Source organism: Cydia strobilella, chromosome 10 (assembly GCF_947568885.1).
Source record: "Cydia strobilella chromosome 10, ilCydStro3.1, whole genome shotgun sequence".
In the NCBI taxonomy this organism is placed as follows: Eukaryota; Metazoa; Arthropoda; class Insecta; order Lepidoptera; family Tortricidae; genus Cydia; species Cydia strobilella.
In genome coordinates this window covers 12,323,191-12,350,990 of record NC_086050.1, presented here as the reverse complement: position 1 = coordinate 12,350,990, position 27,800 = coordinate 12,323,191, and the positions used below count along the sequence as shown (strand labels likewise).

Genomic DNA, 27,800 nt, shown 5'->3' with positions numbered 1-27,800 from the left:
AAAAATTGTGGAAACTTTCATCAATGTTCTTAGTATATAGAAACAAAGTTTTTGGCTGACATTTCATTTCTGGTACAAGCTTTTATTGCTGACTGTACGTTTCTAACAATCCCAAACACGTTAACCCAGGTAGCAAAATGACGTAAAATGACGTCAGCGACGTCATAATGACGGCATTATTACGTCATTATGACGTCGCTGACGTCATTTGACGTCATTTTGCTACCTGGGAAGTTAGGCAACATATGATACCTTCAGTATGGTAGCGGACTCGATCATCTCCAGCATGAAGGTGCTCTGCCCTTGTTGCTCCCTGTCGGCGGCGCCCACGCGCGCGCACAGCGCCCGCAGCCGCGGCACCGTGGCGGCGGCGGCGGGCACCGCGCTGCCCGCGTGCGCCAGCAGCAAGGCCGCCCCGCACGAGCGCATCCAAGTGGACTTGCCGCCCATGTTGGCGCCGGTCACTATGTGCATCAGGCACGAGTCTGGAACGAGTTAACACGTTCGCGGACTGTCGGCGGCGCCCACGCGCGCGCACAGCGCCCGCAGCCGCGGCACCGTGGCGGCGGCGGCGGGCACCGCGCTGCCCGCGTGCGCCAGCAGCAAGGCCGCCCCGCACGAGCGCATCCAAGTGGACTTGCCGCCCATGTTGGCGCCGGTCACTATGTGCATCAGGCACGAGTCTGGAACGAGTTAACACGTTCGCGGACTGTCGGCGGCGCCCACGCGCGCGCACAGCGCCCGCAGCCGCGGCACCGTGGCGGCGGCGGCGGGCACCGCGCTGCCCGCGTGCGCCAGCAGCAAGGCCGCCCCGCACGAGCGCATCCAAGTGGACTTGCCGCCCATGTTGGCGCCGGTCACTATGTGCATCAGGCACGAGTCTGGAACGAGTTAACACGTTCGCGGACTGTCGGCGGCGCCCACGCGCGCGCACAGCGCCCGCAGCCGCGGCACCGTGGCGGCGGCGGCGGGCACCGCGCTGCCCGCGTGCGCCAGCAGCAAGGCCGCCCCGCACGAGCGCATCCAAGTGGACTTGCCGCCCATGTTGGCGCCGGTCACTATGTGCATCAGGCACGAGTCTGGAACGAGTTAACACGTTCGCGGACTGTCGGCGGCGCCCACGCGCGCGCACAGCGCCCGCAGCCGCGGCACCGTGGCGGCGGCGGCGGGCACCGCGCTGCCCGCGTGCGCCAGCAGCAAGGCCGCCCCGCACGAGCGCATCCAAGTGGACTTGCCGCCCATGTTGGCGCCGGTCACTATGTGCATCAGGCACGAGTCTGGAACGAGTTAACACGTTCGCGGACTGTCGGCGGCGCCCACGCGCGCGCACAGCGCCCGCAGCCGCGGCACCGTGGCGGCGGCGGCGGGCACCGCGCTGCCCGCGTGCGCCAGCAGCAAGGCCGCCCCGCACGAGCGCATCCAAGTGGACTTGCCGCCCATGTTGGCGCCGGTCACTATGTGCATCAGGCACGAGTCTGGAACGAGTTAACACGTTCGCGGACTGTCAGTGACGTCATGTGGCGTAGGCCAAAGGAAACAAAAAACCGGCCAAGCGCGAGTCGGACTCGCGCACCGAGGGTTCCGTACTTTTTAGTAAAGATAGATATAACTCCGTAATAGATAGATACAGTCTAAGGAAAAAACGTGCCTCGAAAATCAAGAAAATTTGATTCTCGTTCAGAGGGCGCTACTAGTTTTGGCCTACAGTCGAATAGATGGCGTTGACGGTTTCGTTTGTTATTTAACAATTTTAACGCATATCAGTGAAAGAACATGGGTCAAAATCATAAAAATAATTAATGCAAATAAAAAAACTCATTTATCTATATTTAAAGAATGTATTTAAATATAGATAAATGAGTTTTTTTATTTGTGTTTTTATAAATCTTCATTTTTAGTTTTAAAGTGTGTCGACAGATAGCAGTGAATTTACTGGGGTTACAAAATTTACTATGACAGTACCGCTCTAGTATAAGTTACTCTATGTTTTTAGTATTTGTTGTTATAGCGGTAACAGAAATACATCATTCGTTAAAATTTCAACTGTCTAGCTATCACAGTTCATGAGATACAGCCTGGTGACAGACAGACAGACGGACGGACGGACGGACAGCGGGTACGGAACCCTAAAAACTACGCGAGTTAAAGGAATAGTAATTGCAGGCTAAGTATTGATTTTAAACGGACAGGCTTGCGAGTTTAACTAAATGCGACGTCAGCAATTGTCCTTCTCGCGGAGTTAAATATAGTGGTTTTCTAAAAACGATGCAAGAAAGCAAAAAACGATGTTTCAGCTAAATTAATTTTATATTTTTGTCGTCAAACGCTTCGCAATTTCTGCAAACGACTTGTGCGCGCTGAGACCCCATGAACCTTTGTATTTGAAATTGAATGAAATTTGATGTGTAGATATTTTGATGCTCGGGAAAGGACGCAGGACAGTTTTAATCGATCATCGGTCATTATCCTGGTCGATGGTCCCGGGTTCGAATCCCGGTAAGGGCATTTATTTGTGTGATGAGCACAGATATTTGTTCCTGAGTCGTGGGTGTTTTCTATGTATTAAGTATTTATATATTATATATATCGTTGTCTGAGTACCCATAACAAAAGCCTCCTTGGGCTTACCGTGGGACTTAGTCAATCTGTGTAAGAATGTCCTATAATATTTATTTACTTATCCTCTGCAGAAGTCGCAGGTTGAAGTTAGTACGTCATAAATAAATTCTTTACGGAAATAAATTGAAATATTTAACGCCGTTAAGAATAAGTAGTGTCCAAGGAAGAAAAGAAAAAAGTAACGAGTCACAAAGAAACGTAATGGCTAAATTTCATGGCCTATACCATTTTGCAAATTGAATATGACTTCGCAACTAGATTGACTGATAACAGTTTTAGTTTACAGGAAGAAAGTAATAGATAAGCACAAAAAAACAAATGATTGAGCAAATACCAGTGAATTGTTGCAAATCGATTGTGACGTCACGCCCGTAACGACCGATAAGAAGCTTATCGGCTCAAAAATGACGAAAGTGAACGTGACAAAATGGATTTCTTTGTGAAGCTGATTGATGTATTAAATACTTAGAAATGTGATAACATTAAAAGCAGGCTAAAATACAATTATGTATTATATGTATTGTGTATGTTTGATAGCTTGACGACAGCTGAAGAGATTTGACTAAACTCCTCACGTAATTAATGGACGCCCCCTAATTCATTGATTAAGACATATGATGCTTTTTCTATCCCAAAATTCAATTTCAAAGCGTATGCAATGGGGGTTGAAATCTAAGAGGGAGGGAGTGGATATGGATAGCAGTTTAAGAGTCCTATCACGAAAAAAGTTGAAATATATAAAATTGGTAGTTTTCATTTTCATTTCAGTAGTTTTAACAATTGGAAAAGAGAGATAGGTTATCTCTTGGTACGTGCCATACATGTGACAAAGTACAGCGTAAAAAATAAATCTACTTTTTCTTGCGCCCTTAATACTAAACATTCATAATAGTTTTTTCAACACACTTGCTCAAAACGACGTTTTTATTCCACCGATTTTTGGCTCATAATCCTAGATTTTAAACACGCGTGCTCTTTCAGTGTATTATTCCATTCGTGCTTTTTCATTATATTATCCGACTGAGTTAAGAAGGTAACTGATTGCTAATAATATGCATGGAAAGGGAGCCTTCTTTAATTGGTCGGACTGGCGGGCACGGGCGTGCCCGACCGCTTGCGCGGCGCGCGGCTCGGCCGGCCGGCAGTATGACAGATGCAACACACAATTCTAACTGTTTCAACTATTAAAATTTGATTAATATGAAAGTTTCTTTTTTTTACTCGCAAGTGTGTTGAAAAACGTCGTATGAAACGCGTGTGCATTGGTCATTACACACATCGGCTTTCTTATGGCACAATATCGCCTCGTGTGTAATGACCAACTTAGCACACTTGTATCATAATGCACTATTGATACCTTGGAACTCGTGTTCAGGGTAGGGTAGGAATATGATCTTTGATAAAGGATTAAAACATGTGCACTGTCAAATGAGTTTGAGAGCAATCAAAATGAGATTTAAATTTAAGAATTGCTGGCCAAGTAGTTATAAGTCGTCCGAGCGTAGCGAACATGCGGTGAGGGTTCATTGCCGGCGCGTCTCACCAAAGCGCCTACAATACCCTATTATCGTAAATATAACAACAATATTATTTTAGCATAGCAATAACTAGAATTTTAGTCAGTAAAGTCCAGTCCAGTTTGTGTTGGATGATGTTGGACATTCTGAGTATAACATGTTTTGAAAAGATGTGTCCCGCCGAGTTTGTTGCCGGTCCCGTATTGGGATACCCTCCTACAATTTAGGAGGGAATTAAATCTTCTCGGGTCAGAAGTGTAGGGTTGGAGCCGGCGTAGCTTTATCGCGTATATATATTTTTACTTGAAAATAGTTGTATTGTATAACTAGCCTTATGAACCGATTTTGCATGTACAACCAGCCTTAAAGTTTATGATGGTTCATTATTTTTGTATGTGCGTATTTTTGCACTTTGTAGCTTTTCCTCAGTCACCCGTTGACCACAAACGCTGTAAAGGGTTCGAAACGTCGGGATGTATTATAAATTCAATATACGCGATATAATCCGTTTTCATAGTTTTATTCCATTTAGCCAGTAAATTAGCTTAGCATAAGTAATATAATAGTTATGTAACCTAAAGGAAGAGCGGTGCCACCCAACACAGGCATTTTTGCTTACTGGGTGGCGCCATCACCTTACTTTATAAACAAAGTCTTACCATAGAGTAACTTATACTAGAGCGGTACTGTCATAGTAAATTTTGTAACCCCAGTAAATTCACTGCCATCTGTCGACACACTTTAAAACTAAAAATAAATATTTTTAAAAATACGATAAAATGTATTAAGATATTTTAGATATGGATAAATGATTTTTTTTATTTGCATTAATTATTTATATGATTTTGACCCATGTTCTTTCACTGATATGCGTTAAAATTGTTAAATAACAAACGAAACCGTCAACGCCATCTATACGACAGTTGGCCAAAGCTAGTAGCGCCCTCTGAAAGAGAATCAAATTTTCTTGATTTTCGAGGCACGTTTTTTCCTTAGACTGTATCCATCTATTACGGAGTTACGGGTTACGGTGCTTACGCAATAAAGAATTTTGAATATTTTCGCGCATGTTTGAGAAAATATTACCTCTCTAACACGACATCGTTACGTACATAGAACGATCACAATCTCGAAAAACGATGAGGTCATATAGTAATACGAGACAGGCATTCCCCATTTCGGAGCATTTTTAGTGCTTTTCTCAGGCGGTATAGTTTAAATTTCTACCTAAATTAAACTTTGGAACACCGAACTATCTGCTCCAGCTCGTTACTATTGTTAGTCATCCTCAAAATTCCAAAAGTCTACGACAATCTTCATCAACAAGAAAAAGGTATGTTTCGTGCTGTATTATCATCACGCATGTAAGAGTCATAGATGTACCTTACCTCTTTTAAACACTACATCATTGGGAATGAATGACACGCCTTCCTGAACTTCCAAGCAAGGGTGTCGCAGATCTTTGAGCACGAACTCGTCGATGTTTTCAGTGACGACGGGACGGCAGTACGGCTCGGGCGCTGACACGGCTGCCACCGCGAACGAGACCAACACGTCGAGGCGCGAGAGCACGTGGGACAGGCAGAACAGGCATTCGGAGTAGCCCGCTGGAAAATACAATTTTTGATTAAATACTAGATTCTAAGTCAACTGGTTTAGACCAAAGAAGGTTATGTTATACCATATTAGGGCTGTTGGACCTTGTGTACGATCATCAGCTGGGTTACATGGTTACTGGGTGGCCCATAGCTAGCCTCATTGGGTAGGCACTTTACACATAGGTACTTAGACATAGGTTTTCTCAGTCATGCGACTTTCTTGTCTCGTCTCATCTTTCATGGAATCGAACCGCGATTGTACCAATGATTCCTTCAGGAAGTATGTATTGCCAAATCGACCCAATTAAGAAAACATCTATATATATGGCTGCATCTAATGATGCAACCGATTTAGCGCTAAAATGAGGTTTCGCAATCTAACTTAAAAGCAGTTCCCACGATTTCAGCCACGACTTTGTCTTGTTCTTTCTCGTAATTAGCAGAGGTCGGCGGGGATGAGCTATTTGCCTTATAATATGAAGGCATATCAAATTATAAGGTAAATAGCTTACCCCCGTCGACCTCTGGTAATTAGTTCTAGTCTGCACGTTTTCCTCGGTCAGATCGCCCAGCTTGCCAGTCTTGAACCTGACGCCTTTGACTGTGTCTATGATAGTGTATTTACTTTAAATCTTACTCACAAGCAATACCCACGATCTCAGCCACGACCTTGTCCTGCTCCTTCTCGTAGTTAGTCCTGGTGTGCACGTATTCCTCGGTCAGATCGCCCAGCTTGCCATTCTTGAACCTGACTCCTCCTTTGACGGCGTCTATGATGGTGTACTTCTTGTTGTTGCGGAGCGCTTGCTCTTCCTTCATGGTTACTCTGGAATTAGATTAATAGAAGCATAGAGTTATTAACCGTTGAAGTATGGAAAACTCTTAACAGACTTAGGAAGGGAGTTGGTCGGTCAAACAAAAGATAATCTTCTGAGATGGGGAATTGGGTCACATTCTGCGAGTGTGGATTCCCCCAAACAACAATACACATGAGGCAGTGTTCTCTGTGCTCAATGATGTGCACTGAGGGAGATCTCCTGAGGGCTACACCCCGAGGGCTAGAAGTGGCAAATCAGTGGCAGACAAAAATTTTGTTTTAAGAAGTTTGATCCCTTTACACGAACTAGAAGAATTAATTGTTGAAGAGTTTGACAGCTAAATCGTACGGCGTCAAGTGCTATGTTTTGTGGTAACTGGATTTTCAAACTCTAACTGGGTTGATCTTAAAGAAATTTATCTTGTAAAGATAATGAAATTGGCATAAATAATTGTTGCCCCCACTGATCCATTTAACCCACCTCTTAGCACTTGGAAATGTCAAAAACTTCAAACTTCCAAGGGATTTTGGTATTTTATTTTATTTTATCTATTTGCAGAATCCGTTCGGCGTGCTTTCCAACTTGATAGTTTTATAGTGGCCAAGGTCGCGGACAGCCTTGATCAGGTAGGGTGTAGGGTAGGTCTCCTAAGACCATTTTTGCGTAGCAACACAGGACAACTGCCTTACCGACCCATTTGTGGTATTGTACGCCTTACGGCACAACATAGTGATACAATGATTATGTGAGACCTGTACTTATGTACAACAAACAAATGCTTTTGACTTTTGACTTTTTCTATAAAAAGGGACCTTATTGTCAATGGCGCTTACGCCATTATTAACGATGCTCCGACGCGACGCTGTGTGGCGTAAGCGCCGTTGACAATAAGGTCCCTTTTCATAGAAAATGCCCCATTTATACCCTCAACTTCCAACACTTGGAAATGTCAAAAACGGCGTTTTTATTTTTTCACAATTTGTACGAAATTGCTTGTATCGTGATGGTGGGAGTCGCGGGGTTAATAAATCCAATCGTGTGTGTGTCGTGTGTGTGTACGTGTACGCGTGTGTGTTACGAGTAAATACTCGTACCTGAAGCAAAATCCGTTGGGCGTGCTTTCCAACTTGATAGTTTTGCCGGCATCGAGACCCAGGTCGCGGGCAGCCTTGTTCAGTTCTTTGTCCGCTGACGATTGGAGATTGTCCAGTTCAGCCCGTAACGCCTGCAGTTGCTCGTCGAATGAGGGGTTCACTAGGAACTCTCCTGATAAAACATAAATAAAAAGATATTTTTGAAATCAAGGATAACTGAAACAAAATTACCGCTTCGGTAATCCTAAATATTTATACGCGCCATTGGCGGGAACATAGCGACATCTACAATATGTGTATAATATACTATTTGTAAGAGAGCCGGTATGAAGTGAGCATTCTATAGTTTCTATACTTACTTATTATTGACCGAGCGAAGCAAAGGTCTCCGTTTCAGCTTGTTCAAAAATTCTTATATATGTCAGTCCGGATGTTCGCCTCTACAGGTCGCATTTCTCAACCAATTTTCATGAAAGTTTGTGAGCATGTCCGAAAGTTATATCGTCACTACTTTGAAAAAATCTCGTATATAGCACTGCTACTCAAAGTTACAACGCAGGAACTCTATGCATCCCATACATAGTTAACACATTTTTCTTTTGATTGACAGAAGATACGAGTTTTTTCTGTTGCCGATATAACAACAAATACTAAAAACAGAATAAAATAAATATTTATGTGGGGCTCCCATACAACAAACGTGATTTTTTTGTCGTTTTTTGCGTAATGGTACGGAACCCTTCGTGCGCGAGTCCGACTCGCACTTGGCCGGTTTTTTTAAAGTAGTCAGAATATAGTTTTTTTTTGTCGATTAGGTCTTCGATTTTTTTTTAAATGGCGGAGCTGTGAGGGTTCGTGACGTCTACAGATCACAGCCCAGGTAGCAAAGTGACGTCAGCGACGTCATAATGACGTATAAAAAACTTGCCTCTATCTACAGCCTCCATGTCGACAGTAGTCTCAATCATCTCTTGGAACTTGCCGAGGTCTTCGTTTAATTCCGAGATGGGCTCGGCGATGGACGAATGGACTGTCGCGTCGTCGGCCTCCGACAGGCAATGTAGGAGAGCCGGGAGACGTTTGATGGCCTGAAATTATTCAAATATCATTTTAACAGACAAAAGGTTTGAAAAACTTGAAGTTGGAGAGGATTTACCGTAAAATTAAACACCTTCTCATTTAAAGTGAGTAAAAAAACCCATGCCACCTGCACCATAAAAAACAATCATAATTATGACTATGATGTTTCATTGAATATCAGTTCAGTAGCGCGTGTGTGTGTGTGTGTGTGCGTGTGTGTGTCTGTGTGTGTGTGTGTGTGTGTGTGTGTGTGTGTGTGTGTGTTGTCACGTTACTCCCTCCTCCACGTATATTGGAGGAGTGAGTAACGGAGCTTGGAGTGAGGAGGTAGAAAGGAAAGATAGATATAACAGGGGTAGGTTCTTTATTTAACGGCTATTGTCTAAATATGACACGCTACAGATGGTTTAAATTACAAAAAGAATAAAATAAAGTTTATAGTCGCGCTAATAGCACGTGCAAGGCAGGAGCACGCACACAGATAGGCGCGCTGATAGCACGCGCAAGGTGAGGCGCGCTGGTAGCACGCGCACAGTAAGGCGCGCAGATAGCACGCGCAAAGGTAAGGCGCGCAGATAGCACGCGCAAGGTGAGGCGCGCTGGTAGCACGCGCACAGTAAGGCGCGCAGATAGCACGCGCAAGAGTAAGGCACGCAGATAGCACGCGCAAAGGTAAGGCGCGCAGATAGCACGCGCAAAGGTGAGGCGTGCTGGCAGCACGCGCACAGTAAGGCGCGCTGGTAGCACGCGCACGGTAAGGCTCGCTGGGTAAGGCGCGCTGATAGCGCGCGCACGGTAAGGCGCGCTGGGTAAGGCGCGCTGATAAGCACGCTCTTCAAAGAGGCGAGGCGCAGTGACAACACGCGCCTGTTGAGGCGAGGCGCGCCGATAGCGGGCGAGGCGCGGTGACAGCACGCGCCTGTTGAGGCGAGGCGCGCCGATAGCGCGCGCCTAGGAGACGAGGCGCTCCGCTAGAGCAACTGCAAAGCACCACCGGACTTGGGTGCGTGCAGAGAGCGCCAGACTTCGCCAGGAACACAGGTAACCTTTTAATGAGCGCGATCGAGGGTTTCTTGATGGTGCGGGGCCTGGCTTGGCCCCGCACGGACCCTTACAACTGATGTTCCTTGGTTGGGAACTAGAAGCAAACTGAATTCAGATGTCCGCTGGGCCGCTTATATAGCTAGCGATAACATTTTCTAGAATTATTGTTTACCTTATTATTAATTTTGAAAATATTTGAAAATATTTGTTCACCAGTAACAATTTTTAGATAAAATTTAGAACAAACTACTTGAAAACTATACGACCTAAACTTCATGCTAAAGAATTTTGAGTAAATTATTAGTTTGACGGATAATGTCAAAACAAAGAAACAAATATGTCAATGGAAAATTTATAGTGAATTTTAGGTCGATTAGCTTCGAAATTATTATAAAAACATGAAATGATTAGAAAAACAGCAAGGTAAGTAACCGGACGGGTCAGGGCCGTATTAGGGTAGAAGGAGTTTAGGGAGAATTTAGAAATGATAGCCAGAAAGTAAAACATTTTAAATCAAAAGTTTCAGGGAGTAATTTGGAAGACGAGAATCAGACAGAAAGAGAACGCAAAAGCGTTAAGGAATTATAGCCGATTGGAGAATCCGAAGGATCAGCCCGTGAGATTAAGGACTGGGAGTTAGGACCCAGGTATGAGATGCTACATTACCCCAAAAACCACGGAAAAAAAAACTTTGTCGTAATCTTAAACGGAAAAGTTTTTTTTTTTTGTGAAGAGTTAAGTTTAGGGGAAAGTAAAGGAAGTAAGTAGTTAAGTAAGTAGGTAAGTAAGTAAGTAGGTAAGTAAGTAGGTAGGTAAGTAGGTAGGTAAGTCAGTAAGTCAGAAGAAAGAGCAAGCTCGTTAATGGGGATGAATAAATGGAACGAGAGGATGAGTGATATAATGGAGAAGAAGATGAATAGATCGAGGAACTTCCCTGCACTCATACATCGCCTGTCATAATCACGCATTCATAAGTCTCTGGCAAAGGAAGGGGATGTGGTTCACGCTCTATGACGCACACTCCTAGGAAGTCCTCGCTATGACCTGAGGCTTCTTTATAGAAGGGAGTAGTCAGCCGCTCCACTGGAAAAGATAATAAGATAATAATGAACGACCTAAGGCTTATTTTAAGGGAGTAGTCAGCCGCTCCGCGAAGATAAGTTTATGTACAAGTTCTAGTCGGTTTAGAGCCGACGAGAATAGAGAGTAGGGGTAGAGCCTACTTAGGTTGTGGTAGGGGTAGACCTACCACAGTAGAGTAAAAAAAAAGTAGTGTTTGACCATAAGGCTTATTTTTTTCTTCAGAGTTGGACTACCGCTCTGCAGGGTGAAGAAAAGAAAAAGAAGGGCACCTGGCTTATTAAGCCACCCAAGAATATGAAGAAATATCTACAGATGACACACTCACACAAAATGAAAGAAATGTAAAATGGAAGTTAATGAAGAATGAAAACAAGCTTGAAGAAGGACAAAGGGGAGGAGGAGGACGGGCTGAGCTGAAGAGTAAAAGAAGTACAATTATTATAAAGTTAAAGACCTATAAAAAATACATCATTAGAAATAAAAGTGATAAAAAAAAGTAGCTATCTAGTCTGATTGCTAATAAGATAATCTAAAAAACGTGCCATATTGACTAAGGAAATAGAAAATTAAACAGAAAAAGGCCGAAAAGTTATTTAAGATTTAAAGACAAGGATGCTGTCTATAATTTAGAATTTAGTGGGTTAAGAAAGCCGGTAAATTTAAAAGTTGGGCGCCAAAACTGTCACGTTACTCCCTCCTCCACGTATATTGGAGGAGTGAGTAACGGAGCTTGGAGTGAGGAGGTAGAAAGGAAAGATAGATATAACAGGGGTAGGTTCTTTATTTAACGGCTATTGTCTAAATATGACACGCTACAGATGGTTTAAATTACAAAAAGAATAAAATAAAGTTTATAGTCGCGCTAATAGCACGTGCAAGGCAGGAGCACGCACACAGATAGGCGCGCTGATAGCACGCGCAAGGTGAGGCGCGCTGGTAGCACGCGCACAGTAAGGCGCGCAGATAGCACGCGCAAAGGTAAGGCGCGCAGATAGCACGCGCAAGGTGAGGCGCGCTGGTAGCACGCGCACAGTAAGGCGCGCAGATAGCACGCGCAAGAGTAAGGCACGCAGATAGCACGCGCAAAGGTAAGGCGCGCAGATAGCACGCGCAAAGGTGAGGCGTGCTGGCAGCACGCGCACAGTAAGGCGCGCTGGTAGCACGCGCACGGTAAGGCTCGCTGGGTAAGGCGCGCTGATAGCGCGCGCACGGTAAGGCGCGCTGGGTAAGGCGCGCTGATAAGCACGCTCTTCAAAGAGGCGAGGCGCAGTGACAACACGCGCCTGTTGAGGCGAGGCGCGCCGATAGCGGGCGAGGCGCGGTGACAGCACGCGCCTGTTGAGGCGAGGCGCGCCGATAGCGCGCGCCTAGGAGACGAGGCGCTCCGCTAGAGCAACTGCAAAGCACCACCGGACTTGGGTGCGTGCAGAGAGCGCCAGACTTCGCCAGGAACACAGGTAACCTTTTAATGAGCGCGATCGAGGGTTTCTTGATGGTGCGGGGCCTGGCTTGGCCCCGCACGGACCCTTACAACTGATGTTCCTTGGTTGGGAACTAGAAGCAAACTGAATTCAGATGTCCGCTGGGCCGCTTATATAGCTAGCGATAACATTTTCTAGAATTATTGTTTACCTTATTATTAATTTTGAAAATATTTGAAAATATTTGTTCACCAGTAACAATTTTTAGATAAAATTTAGAACAAACTACTTGAAAACTATACGACCTAAACTTCATGCTAAAGAATTTTGAGTAAATTATTAGTTTGACGGATAATGTCAAAACAAAGAAACAAATATGTCAATGGAAAATTTATAGTGAATTTTAGGTCGATTAGCTTCGAAATTATTATAAAAACATGAAATGATTAGAAAAACAGCAAGGTAAGTAACCGGACGGGTCAGGGCCGTATTAGGGTAGAAGGAGTTTAGGGAGAATTTAGAAATGATAGCCAGAAAGTAAAACATTTTAAATCAAAAGTTTCAGGGAGTAATTTGGAAGACGAGAATCAGACAGAAAGAGAACGCAAAAGCGTTAAGGAATTATAGCCGATTGGAGAATCCGAAGGATCAGCCCGTGAGATTAAGGACTGGGAGTTAGGACCCAGGTATGAGATGCTACAGTGTGTGTGTGTGTGTGTGTCTCGAAGGCCTAGCGTTGTAACTCTACATGCATGATGAGTTCGGGAGGTCTGTATCCAGCGGCGGTATGGTAATAAGGATGGTCTTCTAAACAAAAATAACCTGATAGATCCTATAGCAGTCGTGCAGGTTGGCCTTCCTCCTGGTGAGGCGGCGTGCGAGCGCGCGCAGGTCGGGCAGGCGCCGCAGGTGGTCGTCGTGCAGCTGCAGGCGCAGCGCGGAGCTGTGCACGAGCACACACACCACGTCCAGCCTAACCTGATAGATCCTATAGCAGTCGTGCAGGTTGGCCTTCCTCCTGGTGAGGCGGCGTGCGAGCGCGCGCAGGTCGGGCAGGCGCCGCAGGTGGTCGTCGTGCAGCTGCAGGCGCAGCGCGGAGCTGTGCACGAGCACACACACCACGTCCAGCCTAACCTGATAGATCCTATAGCAGTCGTGCAGGTTGGCCTTCCTCCTGGTGAGGCGGCGTGCGAGCGCGCGCAGGTCGGGCAGGCGCCGCAGGTGGTCGTCGTGCAGCTGCAGGCGCAGCGCGGAGCTGTGCACGAGCACACACACCACGTCCAGCCTAACCTGATAGATCCTATAGCAGTCGTGCAGGTTGGCCTTCCTCCTGGTGAGGCGGCGTGCGAGCGCGCGCAGGTCGGGCAGGCGCCGCAGGTGGTCGTCGTGCAGCTGCAGGCGCAGCGCGGAGCTGTGCACGAGCACACACACCACGTCCAGCCTAACCTGATAGATCCTATAGCAGTCGTGCAGGTTGGCCTTCCTCCTGGTGAGGCGGCGTGCGAGCGCGCGCAGGTCGGGCAGGCGCCGCAGGTGGTCGTCGTGCAGCTGCAGGCGCAGCGCGGAGCTGTGCACGAGCACACACACCACGTCCAGCCTAACCTGATAGATCCTATAGCAGTCGTGCAGGTTGGCCTTCCTCCTGGTGAGGCGGCGTGCGAGCGCGCGCAGGTCGGGCAGGCGCCGCAGGTGGTCGTCGTGCAGCTGCAGGCGCAGCGCGGAGCTGTGCACGAGCACACACACCACGTCCAGCCTAACCTGATAGATCCTATAGCAGTCGTGCAGGTTGGCCTTCCTCCTGGTGAGGCGGCGTGCGAGCGCGCGCAGGTCGGGCAGGCGCCGCAGGTGGTCGTCGTGCAGCTGCAGGCGCAGCGCGGAGCTGTGCACGAGCACACACACCACGTCCAGCCTAACCTGATAGATCCTATAGCAGTCGTGCAGGTTGGCCTTCCTCCTGGTGAGGCGGCGTGCGAGCGCGCGCAGGTCGGGCAGGCGCCGCAGGTGGTCGTCGTGCAGCTGCAGGCGCAGCGCGGAGCTGTGCACGAGCACACACACCACGTCCAGCCTAACCTGATAGATCCTATAGCAGTCGTGCAGGTTGGCCTTCCTCCTGGTGAGGCGGCGTGCGAGCGCGCGCAGGTCGGGCAGGCGCCGCAGGTGGTCGTCGTGCAGCTGCAGGCGCAGCGCGGAGCTGTGCACGAGCAGACACACCACGTCCAGCCTAACCTGATAGATCCTATAGCAGTCGTGCAGGTTGGCCTTCCTCCTGGTGAGGCGGCGTGCGAGCGCGCGCAGGTCGGGCAGGCGCCGCAGGTGGTCGTCGTGCAGCTGCAGGCGCAGCGCGGAGCTGTGCACGAGCACACACACCACGTCCAGCCTAACCTGATAGATCCTATAGCAGTCGTGCAGGTTGGCCTTCCTCCTGGTGAGGCGGCGTGCGAGCGCGCGCAGGTCGGGCAGGCGCCGCAGGTGGTCGTCGTGCAGCTGCAGGCGCAGCGCGGAGCTGTGCACGAGCACACACACCACGTCCAGCCTAACCTGATAGATCCTATAGCAGTCGTGCAGGTTGGCCTTCCTCCTGGTGAGGCGGCGTGCGAGCGCGCGCAGGTCGGGCAGGCGCCGCAGGTGGTCGTCGTGCAGCTGCAGGCGCAGCGCGGAGCTGTGCACGAGCACACACACCACGTCCAGCCTAACCTGATAGATCCTATAGCAGTCGTGCAGGTTGGCCTTCCTCCTGGTGAGGCGGCGTGCGAGCGCGCGCAGGTCGGGCAGGCGCCGCAGGTGGTCGTCGTGCAGCTGCAGGCGCAGCGCGGAGCTGTGCACGAGCACACACACCACGTCCAGCCTAACCTGATAGATCCTATAGCAGTCGTGCAGGTTGGCCTTCCTCCTGGTGAGGCGGCGTGCGAGCGCGCGCAGGTCGGGCAGGCGCCGCAGGTGGTCGTCGTGCAGCTGCAGGCGCAGCGCGGAGCTGTGCACGAGCACACACACCACGTCCAGCCTAACCTGATAGATCCTATAGCAGTCGTGCAGGTTGGCCTTCCTCCTGGTGAGGCGGCGTGCGAGCGCGCGCAGGTCGGGCAGGCGCCGCAGGTGGTCGTCGTGCAGCTGCAGGCGCAGCGCGGAGCTGTGCACGAGCACACACACCACGTCCAGCCTAACCTGATAGATCCTATAGCAGTCGTGCAGGTTGGCCTTCCTCCTGGTGAGGCGGCGTGCGAGCGCGCGCAGGTCGGGCAGGCGCCGCAGGTGGTCGTCGTGCAGCTGCAGGCGCAGCGCGGAGCTGTGCACGAGCAGACACACCACGTCCAGCCTAACCTGATAGATCCTATAGCAGTCGTGCAGGTTGGCCTTCCTCCTGGTGAGGCGGCGTGCGAGCGCGCGCAGGTCGGGCAGGCGCCGCAGGTGGTCGTCGTGCAGCTGCAGGCGCAGCGCGGAGCTGTGCACGAGCACACACACCACGTCCAGCCTAACCTGATAGATCCTATAGCAGTCGTGCAGGTTGGCCTTCCTCCTGGTGAGGCGGCGTGCGAGCGCGCGCAGGTCGGGCAGGCGCCGCAGGTGGTCGTCGTGCAGCTGCAGGCGCAGCGCGGAGCTGTGCACGAGCACACACACCACGTCCAGCCTAACCTGATAGATCCTATAGCAGTCGTGCAGGTTGGCCTTCCTCCTGGTGAGGCGGCGTGCGAGCGCGCGCAGGTCGGGCAGGCGCCGCAGGTGGTCGTCGTGCAGCTGCAGGCGCAGCGCGGAGCTGTGCACGAGCAGACACACCACGTCCAGCCTAACCTGATAGATCCTATAGCAGTCGTGCAGGTTGGCCTTCCTCCTGGTGAGGCGGCGTGCGAGCGCGCGCAGGTCGGGCAGGCGCCGCAGGTGGTCGTCGTGCAGCTGCAGGCGCAGCGCGGAGCTGTGCACGAGCACACACACCACGTCCAGCCTAACCTGATAGATCCTATAGCAGTCGTGCAGGTTGGCCTTCCTCCTGGTGAGGCGGCGTGCGAGCGCGCGCAGGTCGGGCAGGCGCCGCAGGTGGTCGTCGTGCAGCTGCAGGCGCAGCGCGGAGCTGTGCACGAGCACACACACCACGTCCAGCCTAACCTGATAGATCCTATAGCAGTCGTGCAGGTTGGCCTTCCTCCTGGTGAGGCGGCGTGCGAGCGCGCGCAGGTCGGGCAGGCGCCGCAGGTGGTCGTCGTGCAGCTGCAGGCGCAGCGCGGAGCTGTGCACGAGCACACACACCACGTCCAGCCTAACCTGATAGATCCTATAGCAGTCGTGCAGGTTGGCCTTCCTCCTGGTGAGGCGGCGTGCGAGCGCGCGCAGGTCGGGCAGGCGCCGCAGGTGGTCGTCGTGCAGCTGCAGGCGCAGCGCGGAGCTGTGCACGAGCACACACACCACGTCCAGCCTAACCTGATAGATCCTATAGCAGTCGTGCAGGTTGGCCTTCCTCCTGGTGAGGCGGCGTGCGAGCGCGCGCAGGTCGGGCAGGCGCCGCAGGTGGTCGTCGTGCAGCTGCAGGCGCAGCGCGGAGCTGTGCACGAGCACACACACCACGTCCAGCCTAACCTGATAGATCCTATAGCAGTCGTGCAGGTTGGCCTTCCTCCTGGTGAGGCGGCGTGCGAGCGCGCGCAGGTCGGGCAGGCGCCGCAGGTGGTCGTCGTGCAGCTGCAGGCGCAGCGCGGAGCTGTGCACGAGCACACACACCACGTCCAGCCTAACCTGATAGATCCTATAGCAGTCGTGCAGGTTGGCCTTCCTCCTGGTGAGGCGGCGTGCGAGCGCGCGCAGGTCGGGCAGGCGCCGCAGGTGGTCGTCGTGCAGCTGCAGGCGCAGCGCGGAGCTGTGCACGAGCACACACACCACGTCCAGCCTAACCTGATAGATCCTATAGCAGTCGTGCAGGTTGGCCTTCCTCCTGGTGAGGCGGCGTGCGAGCGCGCGCAGGTCGGGCAGGCGCCGCAGGTGGTCGTCGTGCAGCTGCAGGCGCAGCGCGGAGCTGTGCACGAGCAGACACACCACGTCCAGCCTAACCTGATAGATCCTATAGCAGTCGTGCAGGTTGGCCTTCCTCCTGGTGAGGCGGCGTGCGAGCGCGCGCAGGTCGGGCAGGCGCCGCAGGTGGTCGTCGTGCAGCTGCAGGCGCAGCGCGGAGCTGTGCACGAGCACACACACCACGTCCAGCCTAACCTGATAGATCCTATAGCAGTCGTGCAGGTTGGCCTTCCTCCTGGTGAGGCGGCGTGCGAGCGCGCGCAGGTCGGGCAGGCGCCGCAGGTGGTCGTCGTGCAGCTGCAGGCGCAGCGCGGAGCTGTGCACGAGCACACACACCACGTCCAGCCTAACCTGATAGATCCTATAGCAGTCGTGCAGGTTGGCCTTCCTCCTGGTGAGGCGGCGTGCGAGCGCGCGCAGGTCGGGCAGGCGCCGCAGGTGGTCGTCGTGCAGCTGCAGGCGCAGCGCGGAGCTGTGCACGAGCAGACACACCACGTCCAGCCTAACCTGATAGATCCTATAGCAGTCGTGCAGGTTGGCCTTCCTCCTGGTGAGGCGGCGTGCGAGCGCGCGCAGGTCGGGCAGGCGCCGCAGGTGGTCGTCGTGCAGCTGCAGGCGCAGCGCGGAGCTGTGCACGAGCACACACACCACGTCCAGCCTAACCTGATAGATCCTATAGCAGTCGTGCAGGTTGGCCTTCCTCCTGGTGAGGCGGCGTGCGAGCGCGCGCAGGTCGGGCAGGCGCCGCAGGTGGTCGTCGTGCAGCTGCAGGCGCAGCGCGGAGCTGTGCACGAGCACACACACCACGTCCAGCCTAACCTGATAGATCCTATAGCAGTCGTGCAGGTTGGCCTTCCTCCTGGTGAGGCGGCGTGCGAGCGCGCGCAGGTCGGGCAGGCGCCGCAGGTGGTCGTCGTGCAGCTGCAGGCGCAGCGCGGAGCTGTGCACGAGCACACACACCACGTCCAGCCTAACCTGATAGATCCTATAGCAGTCGTGCAGGTTGGCCTTCCTCCTGGTGAGGCGGCGTGCGAGCGCGCGCAGGTCGGGCAGGCGCCGCAGGTGGTCGTCGTGCAGCTGCAGGCGCAGCGCGGAGCTGTGCACGAGCACACACACCACGTCCAGCCTAACCTGATAGATCCTATAGCAGTCGTGCAGGTTGGCCTTCCTCCTGGTGAGGCGGCGTGCGAGCGCGCGCAGGTCGGGCAGGCGCCGCAGGTGGTCGTCGTGCAGCTGCAGGCGCAGCGCGGAGCTGTGCACGAGCACACACACCACGTCCAGCCTAACCTGATAGATCCTATAGCAGTCGTGCAGGTTGGCCTTCCTCCTGGTGAGGCGGCGTGCGAGCGCGCGCAGGTCGGGCAGGCGCCGCAGGTGGTCGTCGTGCAGCTGCAGGCGCAGCGCGGAGCTGTGCACGAGCACACACACCACGTCCAGCCTAACCTGATAGATCCTATAGCAGTCGTGCAGGTTGGCCTTCCTCCTGGTGAGGCGGCGTGCGAGCGCGCGCAGGTCGGGCAGGCGCCGCAGGTGGTCGTCGTGCAGCTGCAGGCGCAGGGCGGAGTTACCCACCAGCAGGCACACCACGTCCAGCCGCTCGTTTATCAGGTTTATGTCGCGGAGGGGTTGGCGCAGCCATTGGGCTAGGAGCCTGGAAGTAATAATTTATTTATTTATTTAAGAAACAAACAGTCTTTTATAGTTATACATAACATTGGAAATTTTCTTAAAGCTAGACTTACAGTTTCCTTAATGAAAATATTTTAACATCATATTTAATAAAGTTTCTACAGAGTAAAACAGAGCTATTTGTGCAAACAAGAACAAAAACAATAACAACAATAATGAAAAAGAAATGCAAGAGAATCAGGGTGTTAGTTATAGTTATGCCCGGTTTAACGCGTCATATTTAGCGCAGATGGCGCTGCAATCGTTTGAGAAAAAAAGAAGAATGAAAATAGTTTATTAGGTTAAACAGTATACAGTTTGAAAGCAATTGGATAGGTCCTCCTTGAAATTTCGAAGTTTATGACTTTCTTTTCAATTTTGTGAGATAACCCCCATGTGAGGAACATATGCGGCCTGTCAAATTTCATCATTGAAAAAGTGACCATGACATTTTAGAACAATAGATTAAAATTCCCACGCACGGATCTGTGTCTAAACTCTAAACATACGAGGGGTTAAGAATTAAGAAAAGGGATAGGTGACGGTCGGCAATAAAGATTCCGATTATTACCGTTTCCCCTGTTGCGCCCGGTAGCGGTTCAGCAAGCCCAGCAGAGAGAGGAAGACGAGGCGCATTTCCTAGCTCCGTGCTCCGGTAGCACGTTGAATGCGCTCAGCGTCGCCGCGTCCAAATAGAGGAACATATCCGACTTGATAGTGGTCAGTCAAAATCTGAAATGACTGGAGTGTTAATTACCGTTTCCCCTGTTGCGTCCGGCAGTGGTCCAGCAAGCCCAGCAGACTCCGGGAAGGCGCAGGCGCATCTCCTAGTTCTGGGAGCACGTTGAGCGCGCTCAGCGCCGCCGCGTCCAAATGTAGGAACATGTCCGACTTGATGGTGGTCAGTCGGAATCTGAAATGCGACGTTAAGGTTACATTCAAATCGCGACAGCATGACTGCCGATTGCATTGCAGGACATGTCAATTATCCAGGCTATTGATATTGGTATTAAAATTTTCTGCAACAATGCCACAGAATATATATTATAATACAACCTTCATACTACGTATAACACTAAAATGTGTACTTTATGATTAAATAGCAATTTAAGAAAGGTGTTTTTATAAAATAAACTTTTACGGGAATTTGGGGCACACATTTATGATGGGATTTACTCTATGACTATCCCGATAAATTCTCTTCCATAATCAATTTAATTTAGGATTTCCGCTTGAACTTCATAATGGCGAAGTCGTCTAGAATTTTTCTTTTGTATTTTGCTCATTAATATTGTTTAAAGTATAATATTGATAGCATATTATGCAGTGAACTACGTGGAAGTTTGCAGCTAATGAAGAATTAGTCTTGAAACGTGTTTAACTATTCTTTAGTTAACGGCCATCCATCATGGCTATTTGATGGATGCCCTTTTTTAAAAGAAAAAATTAAATTTCCCATTAGTTACTAACCTTCCAAAATTAGTATTGTCAGTCATCAAAGACACATATTTAATCGCCGCCGCTAGACAGCTCATCGCGACCTCCTTTCTTGTCTCTTCAAACGCATTCGCGTCCTGCTGTTGTTCTGGCTTGAACTTTAACAGTCTGTTCAGGTCTTGCATCAGGCCTTCGGTGGTGAACTCGCTTCGCTTTAGCTTCGTTACAGTCACACTCGCGCGCTCCATTACTTTCTTTAGGGATTTGTACTGGAAATATATGACACTTAAAAAACCGGCCAACTGCGAGTCGGACTCGCGCACGAAGGGTTCCGTACCATTACGCAAAAAACGGCAAAAAGATCACGTTTGTTGTATGGGAACCCCACTTATTTATTTTATTCTGTTTTTAGTTTTCGTTCGACTGGAGTTTTCTATCAACAATTGTCATATCGGCTGGGCCCCCAAAGATGTGTTAGGATAACAATATCATGAAACTTAGATGTACCGCCTGAGGCACGAGACACTCGGAAGGCGCCATCTGCACTGTATTAGTTACCAACTCGGTCAGCAAATCGTCGTCGGTGAACTCCGTTACCGACAAGTTGTAGTATCCCTCCGTGATACCACACCGACAAACAGATGCCAGTAGTATAGCAACAACATGAAACTTACATCTTCATGTTCCGCTAGAGGCACGAGACACTCGGAAGGCGCCATCTGGACCGTGATCGTTTCCAACTCAGTCAGCAAATCGTCGTCGGTGAACTCAGTTACCGACAACTCGTAGTCGCCCGCTGTGACGCATGCCACGCCGACTAGTCGTCCCTGGAAATATGAAATATTTTTTTTAATCGTCCCTCAAAAAATACTGATTTACACAGCAAAATGCGGTTTTGCAGTGCAATTAGTTTTTAGGTTAGGTTAAGTTGGTGTTTTTTTGCTGATTGTGTAAATATGTACTGGCCTTTTTATGTAATGGGTGAGCTTTTTGATAGGAAGCGGTCATAATCGCCCATGAAAAAAAACAACATCAGATGAGCCACTTTTGCGTTGTCAACTGCTGAAAATACTTAACACTCATCTTATACTTATCAATCATTTTTCAGGCCGCACTAATCTAAAAAAAACCAAATATATTCCAATTAATCCAGCTAATGATGATTCATTAGAAGACGTCACATTTCCCGAAAGTGCAATCTAATTTAAACCTTAAATCGGAATGCTAAAGTTGAAATTCTATTGGCGCGTATGTGGTCGATAAATCGTACTACTTATGCCTATAAAAGGGTTAAAGAAACCCACGTCATAGCATAGCGGGAAGGTAGCACACAGAGGGTAACTTACTCACCCTGTCAGTATGTTCCAGGGAGGAATGTGTGTGATGCCTGACTGTTTTTGGTGTGTCAAGAATTTTAGGACTACAAGATTTATCTTACAAGCGTCGTGCCGTGCCGTTATACGTGACAGACACTGGCAAGCCTAATACTTGATTACACTTAATAGGCACAGCTGGTAATCGTGGTAATGATAGGTATGTCATGATCTCCTCACGTGAACAGCACGCGGTACCAGTTGCGCGCCACTGTTATACTTACTGTACTTGAAATTCTTAACCATCAATTTACCTTGGTAACAGGATCAGTCTTGATATTAACCGCCATCAAACAAGGCGTGCTATCATCAGTCGAGCCCAGACCCTCGCCAAGCACTTCTTCTAACTGTGACAGGCATCCCGGTGAGCCTTTGTACTGGATCACCCATTCGCTGTTCTTCACCGATCCTTCCGCTACGTATATTTCTACACGGTAGCGTCGTACCTGGAAATAAAGAAGTATTCGTTTTGGGAAGCATTACCACATTTTTAGACTCCGACCACGCTAAGTTTGCACCGACTTGAATTTGAATTTGAATTTGAATTTGAATTTGAATTTATTTATTTACATTTATAAGCATTACAGTTTAACCAAATCGCTTATAAACTAGCTATTACAAACTACGGTAGCATTACAAAAACAAATACACACATTGAAACACAATTAATTATTTACAAAAATAGTACATACATATAGGGTTATTAAATAAATTAAATTAATTACATTAAAATCATCATTATTATCATTAATTATTTACATATATCATCATTATAGCGAAATAGTAGTCAAACATTATTTCGTCAGGTATTGACTCAGGAATACTGAGAGCTCTCTACCAAAACTACCAACACTATCCGCGAATATGTCGATCTGTGGGGCACGGATGGACAAGACATTAAGAAGCTCCAGTGCCCGAGCCGTGGGCGAATTAGCGGCGCGGCGGGTGCGCGCGGGGCACCCCGCGAAGAGGCGCGCCGGGCGCCGCGCGGGCAGCACGCTCAGGCCCGGGGGACAGGGACGCCACACCGGGACGAACAGGCCGAGTCTCTCCAGTACACTCGGATTATTTACTGTGTTGTTTATTACACCATAGTAGTGCATTAACAACAACAGTTTCCGCCTTAGCTCCAGTGTGTGAAGCCCCACCATACCCGAGACGAAAAGCGAGGGATACAGGAGAGGGTAATATCCATACTGCCTCTTGTACAGGTGTCGGGCGAATCGTCTTTGGACTCTCTCCACCATTAACTGGTATTTTTCCTCGCTGGGGTCCCACGCTATGGCTCCAAACTCCAACTTACTGCGGACGTAAGCATTGTACAACAATATCGCCACCCTGATGTTTTTAAACTTCGCGGATACCCTCATTATGAACCCGAGCGTTTTCGTAGCGGCTTTACACATCTGTGTTATATGTGTACGAAAGTCGAGCTCCACATCCAGTTTGAGTCCCAAATCAGATATTTCACTGACTCTTCCAAGCGGAACGTCCCGGAGATGGTATGCAGCGTACACTGGTGAACGAGCCCGAGTAAAAGTGATGGTTTTACACTTAGATGCGTTAAATTGCAAGTTGTTAGCATCACTCCAATCTGCAACAGCCCCAATATCTCTCTGCAGTCTGGCACAGTCATCCCGTTCACCAATCTGCATGAAGAGCTTGAGATCATCTGCAAATAACAGGCACCTAGAGTTTCTGACGACCTTCGGTAGATCGTTGATCATCAGTAGAAACAGAGTAGGTCCCAACGTGCTGCCCTGACTAACACCTGATCGGGTGTAATATGGCTGGGACTGATATCCGGACACTGCTACGTACTGACTACGACCGCGTAGGTAATCTGCAAAAAAATGCATCAGCCTAGGCGTGAATCCGAACCCAGCCAACTTCTGTAGCAAAACGTCGTTGTCAACCAAATCGAACGCTTTTTTGAAATCAAAGTAGGCCGCGTCAACCTGGGAGCGGTGATCCATGGCTGTAGTCACATAATCTACAAAACAGATGTGATTAGTTGTGGTTGATCTACCAGTCCTAAAACCATGTTGAGCGTCATCAAGTTGAGCGGCCGTTTGATTATTGATTCTATTGTTGACAACGGTTTCGAAGACCTTGCCAAAAACTGACAGAACAGCAATGGGCCGATAGTTAGTCACATCGGAACCGACACTGCTTTTGGGTACAGGTGTTACTCTGGTGATTTTCCAGCAAGAAGGATAGGTAGAGTGCTGCAGTGCCAGATTGAATATGTAGAGAAGCGGTTGCTCCAAAACACTAATACAATCGCGGACCAAGAAGGGAGGCACACCGTCCGGGCCCGAGGCAGACCGTGCCCTAAGAGCCCTGACCGCGCGGCGCAGCTCCCGCGCGTCCACGCTGTCGACAGCCACACGCACCGCATCAGCCCCCGTCACTTGACAATAACAATGCGTAATATGCATTTCAGAGTTGTCGTTTAGATAATATATATATTGTATATATACCTCATAAGAGCGCCATACTTGACGTCTCTAAACGACGACTCTGAAATTCTTCAGACTAGGTCTTGCATAATTGTATTTTTTTTTGGTACTCTTTGTTTTTATTTATTTGACATCCTTAACCCTAAAAAGATTCCACTTTTACTAATTAATAATCATCATCGAAGAAGAATCATCAGACGTCTTTGTAGGCATTTGTAGCAAAAGCGCAAAACTGTACTATGAATTAATAATTTCATATTAGTTTCTCGCCATTTTGTTATGATACTATCTTTGTTGCAAAACACGTGTAACTATCTATTTATTTACGTTCTTATACACTATACACATCAGCAAAAATCATTGAAGATTAATCCGTAAGTAGTTCAAGATCAATGAGGTTATCTTTAGTGGTCTCGTTCCGGAACAACATGTAAACGGTGCTTTATTATAATAGAAAACTGACGGTCATTTTATTAATGATGTCATAAGCGAATGTGATATCGAATACTAATAGAAATCAGGACCTCATCAAGAGACCAAGAGCTGCCAGTGTGATCGCTAAAGAAGAAAGTTTCACGAGTGTCATGTTTGAAAGTCAGGTCATGTCTCTTATCTTACTTAGTGTAAGTACAATACAATAGAAATATTATTGATTAAAAACCAAAAGATACGAAATTACTCTTAACTAAAACAATGAAATGACAGACATAGCACTAAGCATTTTTGTTATTGAGTTTATATCGAAAACAGTACACTGAGAACATAAAATTCGTAAAACAAGTTGTGGAACAGGAAGCTTTAATACATAGTAAACCATTCTAGGTACTAACCGCAAAAAAATAATCAATTCGGCTAATTGTTAATGTTATTGTTGTTAGGATGATGATATGACAGTATAAAAATTAATTACCTTAATATTCTGGACTTCCTCAAACTATTGTAAATATGTTGTTTTATTTCAGAGTATTAATTCGTAACTAGTTTATGTAATGAAATGAAATATATTTATTGCTAGAAGATAGTATCCTCAGTTGAGAACTAAATGAGAACCAAAACTTACATATTTTAGCATCAATTTAACACAGAAACTCATTTACTAGATTTTAGTACTTACTTTTACATACTATGCCTATGGTCCAAAAACTGATAGAAACGAAACACGGTATTTTAGCAAAATTGTGATTGCGATGTTTGAGATTAGTTATATACAATACTTACTATTAGTGAGTATTGGTTTTTTTATACCACATCGGTGGCTAATAAGCATACGGCTCGCCTGATGGTAAGCAGTCACCGTCCCCTATGGACACCGCGCATTGGTTGACCTATGTTCAGCAGTGGGGCGTACATGTTTAAGTAGCCCGATAAATCAACTTATGTACAAGTAACAGCATCATTCGTAAGCCCTTTTCCCATTTAGTTGGGGTCGGCGCAGCACGTCTCTTTCGTCCATACCTGTCTGTCGTTCGTCACTTCATCATTCACCTGCTTTCTTTTCATATCATCTGTCCACCACCCGTGGGTGTTAGTGCCTACACTTATGTATGGTAGAGAGAGTTGGGTATGGCAGAAGAGGCACCAGAGGCAAGTGAAGTGAATGCAGTGGAAATGAGAGCGTTGAGAAGTGTGTGTGGTGTGAGATTACAAGATAGAATTAGGAACAGTGTGATAAGGAAAAATATGGACTAAACGAAGATGTAGTGACAAAAATTGAGAAAGGTATGTTGAGATAGTTTCGACACGTGGAAAGAATGAGTGAAAGAAGGCTAACAGAGAGAGTGTATAAGGGAGAAGTAGAAGCGGGAGTTGGAAGGGGTAGACCTCGGCGGACTTTCTCTGATCAGATTGGGGAAATCCTGAAGAAAGGCCAGGTCAAGAGCACCCTAAACCGACCCTAAAATGAAGAATGTTATGAAAGTGAAGGAAGCGCAAGAGGTATGTCAAGATCGTAACAAGTGGAAATCCGTGGTCTCTGCCTACCCCTCCGGGAAATAGGCGTGATTATATGTATGTCATATGTATGTATGTATTTTGTCCATGCTTCTCCATAATAAGTCTTACATACCTCCACATGCATTCCTAATAGCACATGACATGACATTCATCCTTCCTCATCACATGCACCGTACCAGGCTGGGCGATTAGAGCTTAGGTATATACTGCATAGGATTATAATGATTTTGAACTAAACTAGCAGTAGTTTCTTGATGAGAATCTCGAAATTTCCTTTGGAAAGCACGAAATAGTCGAGCTTGTTGAGCTAGAGGCCCGTTTTCTTGATGTTCGCGATGGACGAGAACACCTCCCTGGAGCAGGTGGTCGCGTCCACACCGTGCACACTGTAGTACTCGTTGCGGTCGAAAATTCTGACTGGTGTCAGCGGATTCTATACTTTCTATGCCCAATGTAATATCGTTGATTTAGGCAACCGAACATTTGAATACCTTATTTCCCAAATACAGCCAGATAATATAAAGTGTACCAAATGGTGAAAAGCGTGTTTCTATTAATAAATGCCGTATTGCACTGTATTGGATAATTTTGAACTTACTAAAAGTAGTTTCTTGATGAGAATCTCGAAGTTTCCTTTGGAAAGCACGAGATAGTCGAGCTTGTTGGGCTCGAGGCCCATTTTCTTGATGTTCGCGATGGACGAGAACACCTCCCTGGAGCAGGTGGTCGCGTCCACACCGTGCACACTGTAGTACTCATTGCGGTCGAAGATTCTGACTGTTGTGAGCGGTTTCTGAAAACAAAGTATAGATAAAATATTATTTAAATTGCAAGAAAGGGTTTTTTTCTAATGCAAAGGCTGTCCATCGAAATCCAACGCGGCAACGCAGCGAGCGTGATGGGCTCCTTTACATCGAGAGCAACCCGGGGCGGGTTACAGCAACAGCAGGTAAGCAGACGTTTATAGGTAAGTACATGTTTCATTTATATTTACGTTTATAATAAGACATGCTGATAATGCAAAGTAAGAATGAAGTTTTTAGGATTTTGAAAGTCGGTTACTAGATTTTTTTAAATTTTTATTTAGAAAATAATATATGCTGATATTTATCAAGGCGACGCCTCTGCCAAACATCGGTTTTATTAAACAGTGATTCCGTATGTCATATCATTATTGTTCTGTGCCAATGCCTACACTTTAAATTATTGCATTTATGCCTTAGTCTAGCGATAACGAGGGAAGTGAAAAGTTCACTGAGTATACTTACACCACCTATTAATTATAATTTTTAATTGATTATAATTTATTTCTCCTATACACAAATTTAACATAACAGGAAATATACTTAGATCTTGGCCTTCTGCTCAATAGACCGGATAAAAGATGTATGATCCATAAAGACTTACGACAAATAATAATATCGTCACATTTTTCTGCAGAACTCAAAGTGTGTCAAGAGCACCCTTTCCTGAACGGGAATCCTTGGAAGGGACCTACATTTAGCAAATAAATAACAGTATCTTAGTATGTTGACGGTAATATATTACTTATCAAATATATAGCGTCTGCGAAAAGGAGGAAAAAAACAAAGTAATTAATGTTCAGATTTTTAATTAGGTCATATTGAGTATGGTTTA

General features: G+C 48.0%; 1 protein-coding gene across 1 annotated transcript in view; it reads right to left on the bottom strand.

Annotated features, from left to right (window-relative positions):
• LOC134744721 (DNA mismatch repair protein Msh2) overlaps positions 1 to 27,800 on the bottom strand; it is a 46,016-nt gene that overhangs the window by 6,440 nt on the left and 11,776 nt on the right. The window contains exons 3-13 of the mRNA XM_063678640.1: positions 26,761 to 26,955; positions 22,002 to 22,193; positions 21,049 to 21,201; positions 20,408 to 20,643; positions 19,695 to 19,850; positions 18,713 to 18,920; positions 8,575 to 8,734; positions 7,647 to 7,818; positions 6,376 to 6,560; positions 5,525 to 5,743; positions 253 to 485 (exon numbers count right to left, since the gene is read on the bottom strand). Coding sequence (XP_063534710.1) covers positions 253 to 485; positions 5,525 to 5,743; positions 6,376 to 6,560; positions 7,647 to 7,818; positions 8,575 to 8,734; positions 18,713 to 18,920; positions 19,695 to 19,850; positions 20,408 to 20,643; positions 21,049 to 21,201; positions 22,002 to 22,193; positions 26,761 to 26,955 — 2,109 coding nt within the window. The remainder of the gene's footprint in view (positions 1 to 252; positions 486 to 5,524; positions 5,744 to 6,375; positions 6,561 to 7,646; positions 7,819 to 8,574; positions 8,735 to 18,712; positions 18,921 to 19,694; positions 19,851 to 20,407; positions 20,644 to 21,048; positions 21,202 to 22,001; positions 22,194 to 26,760; positions 26,956 to 27,800) is intronic.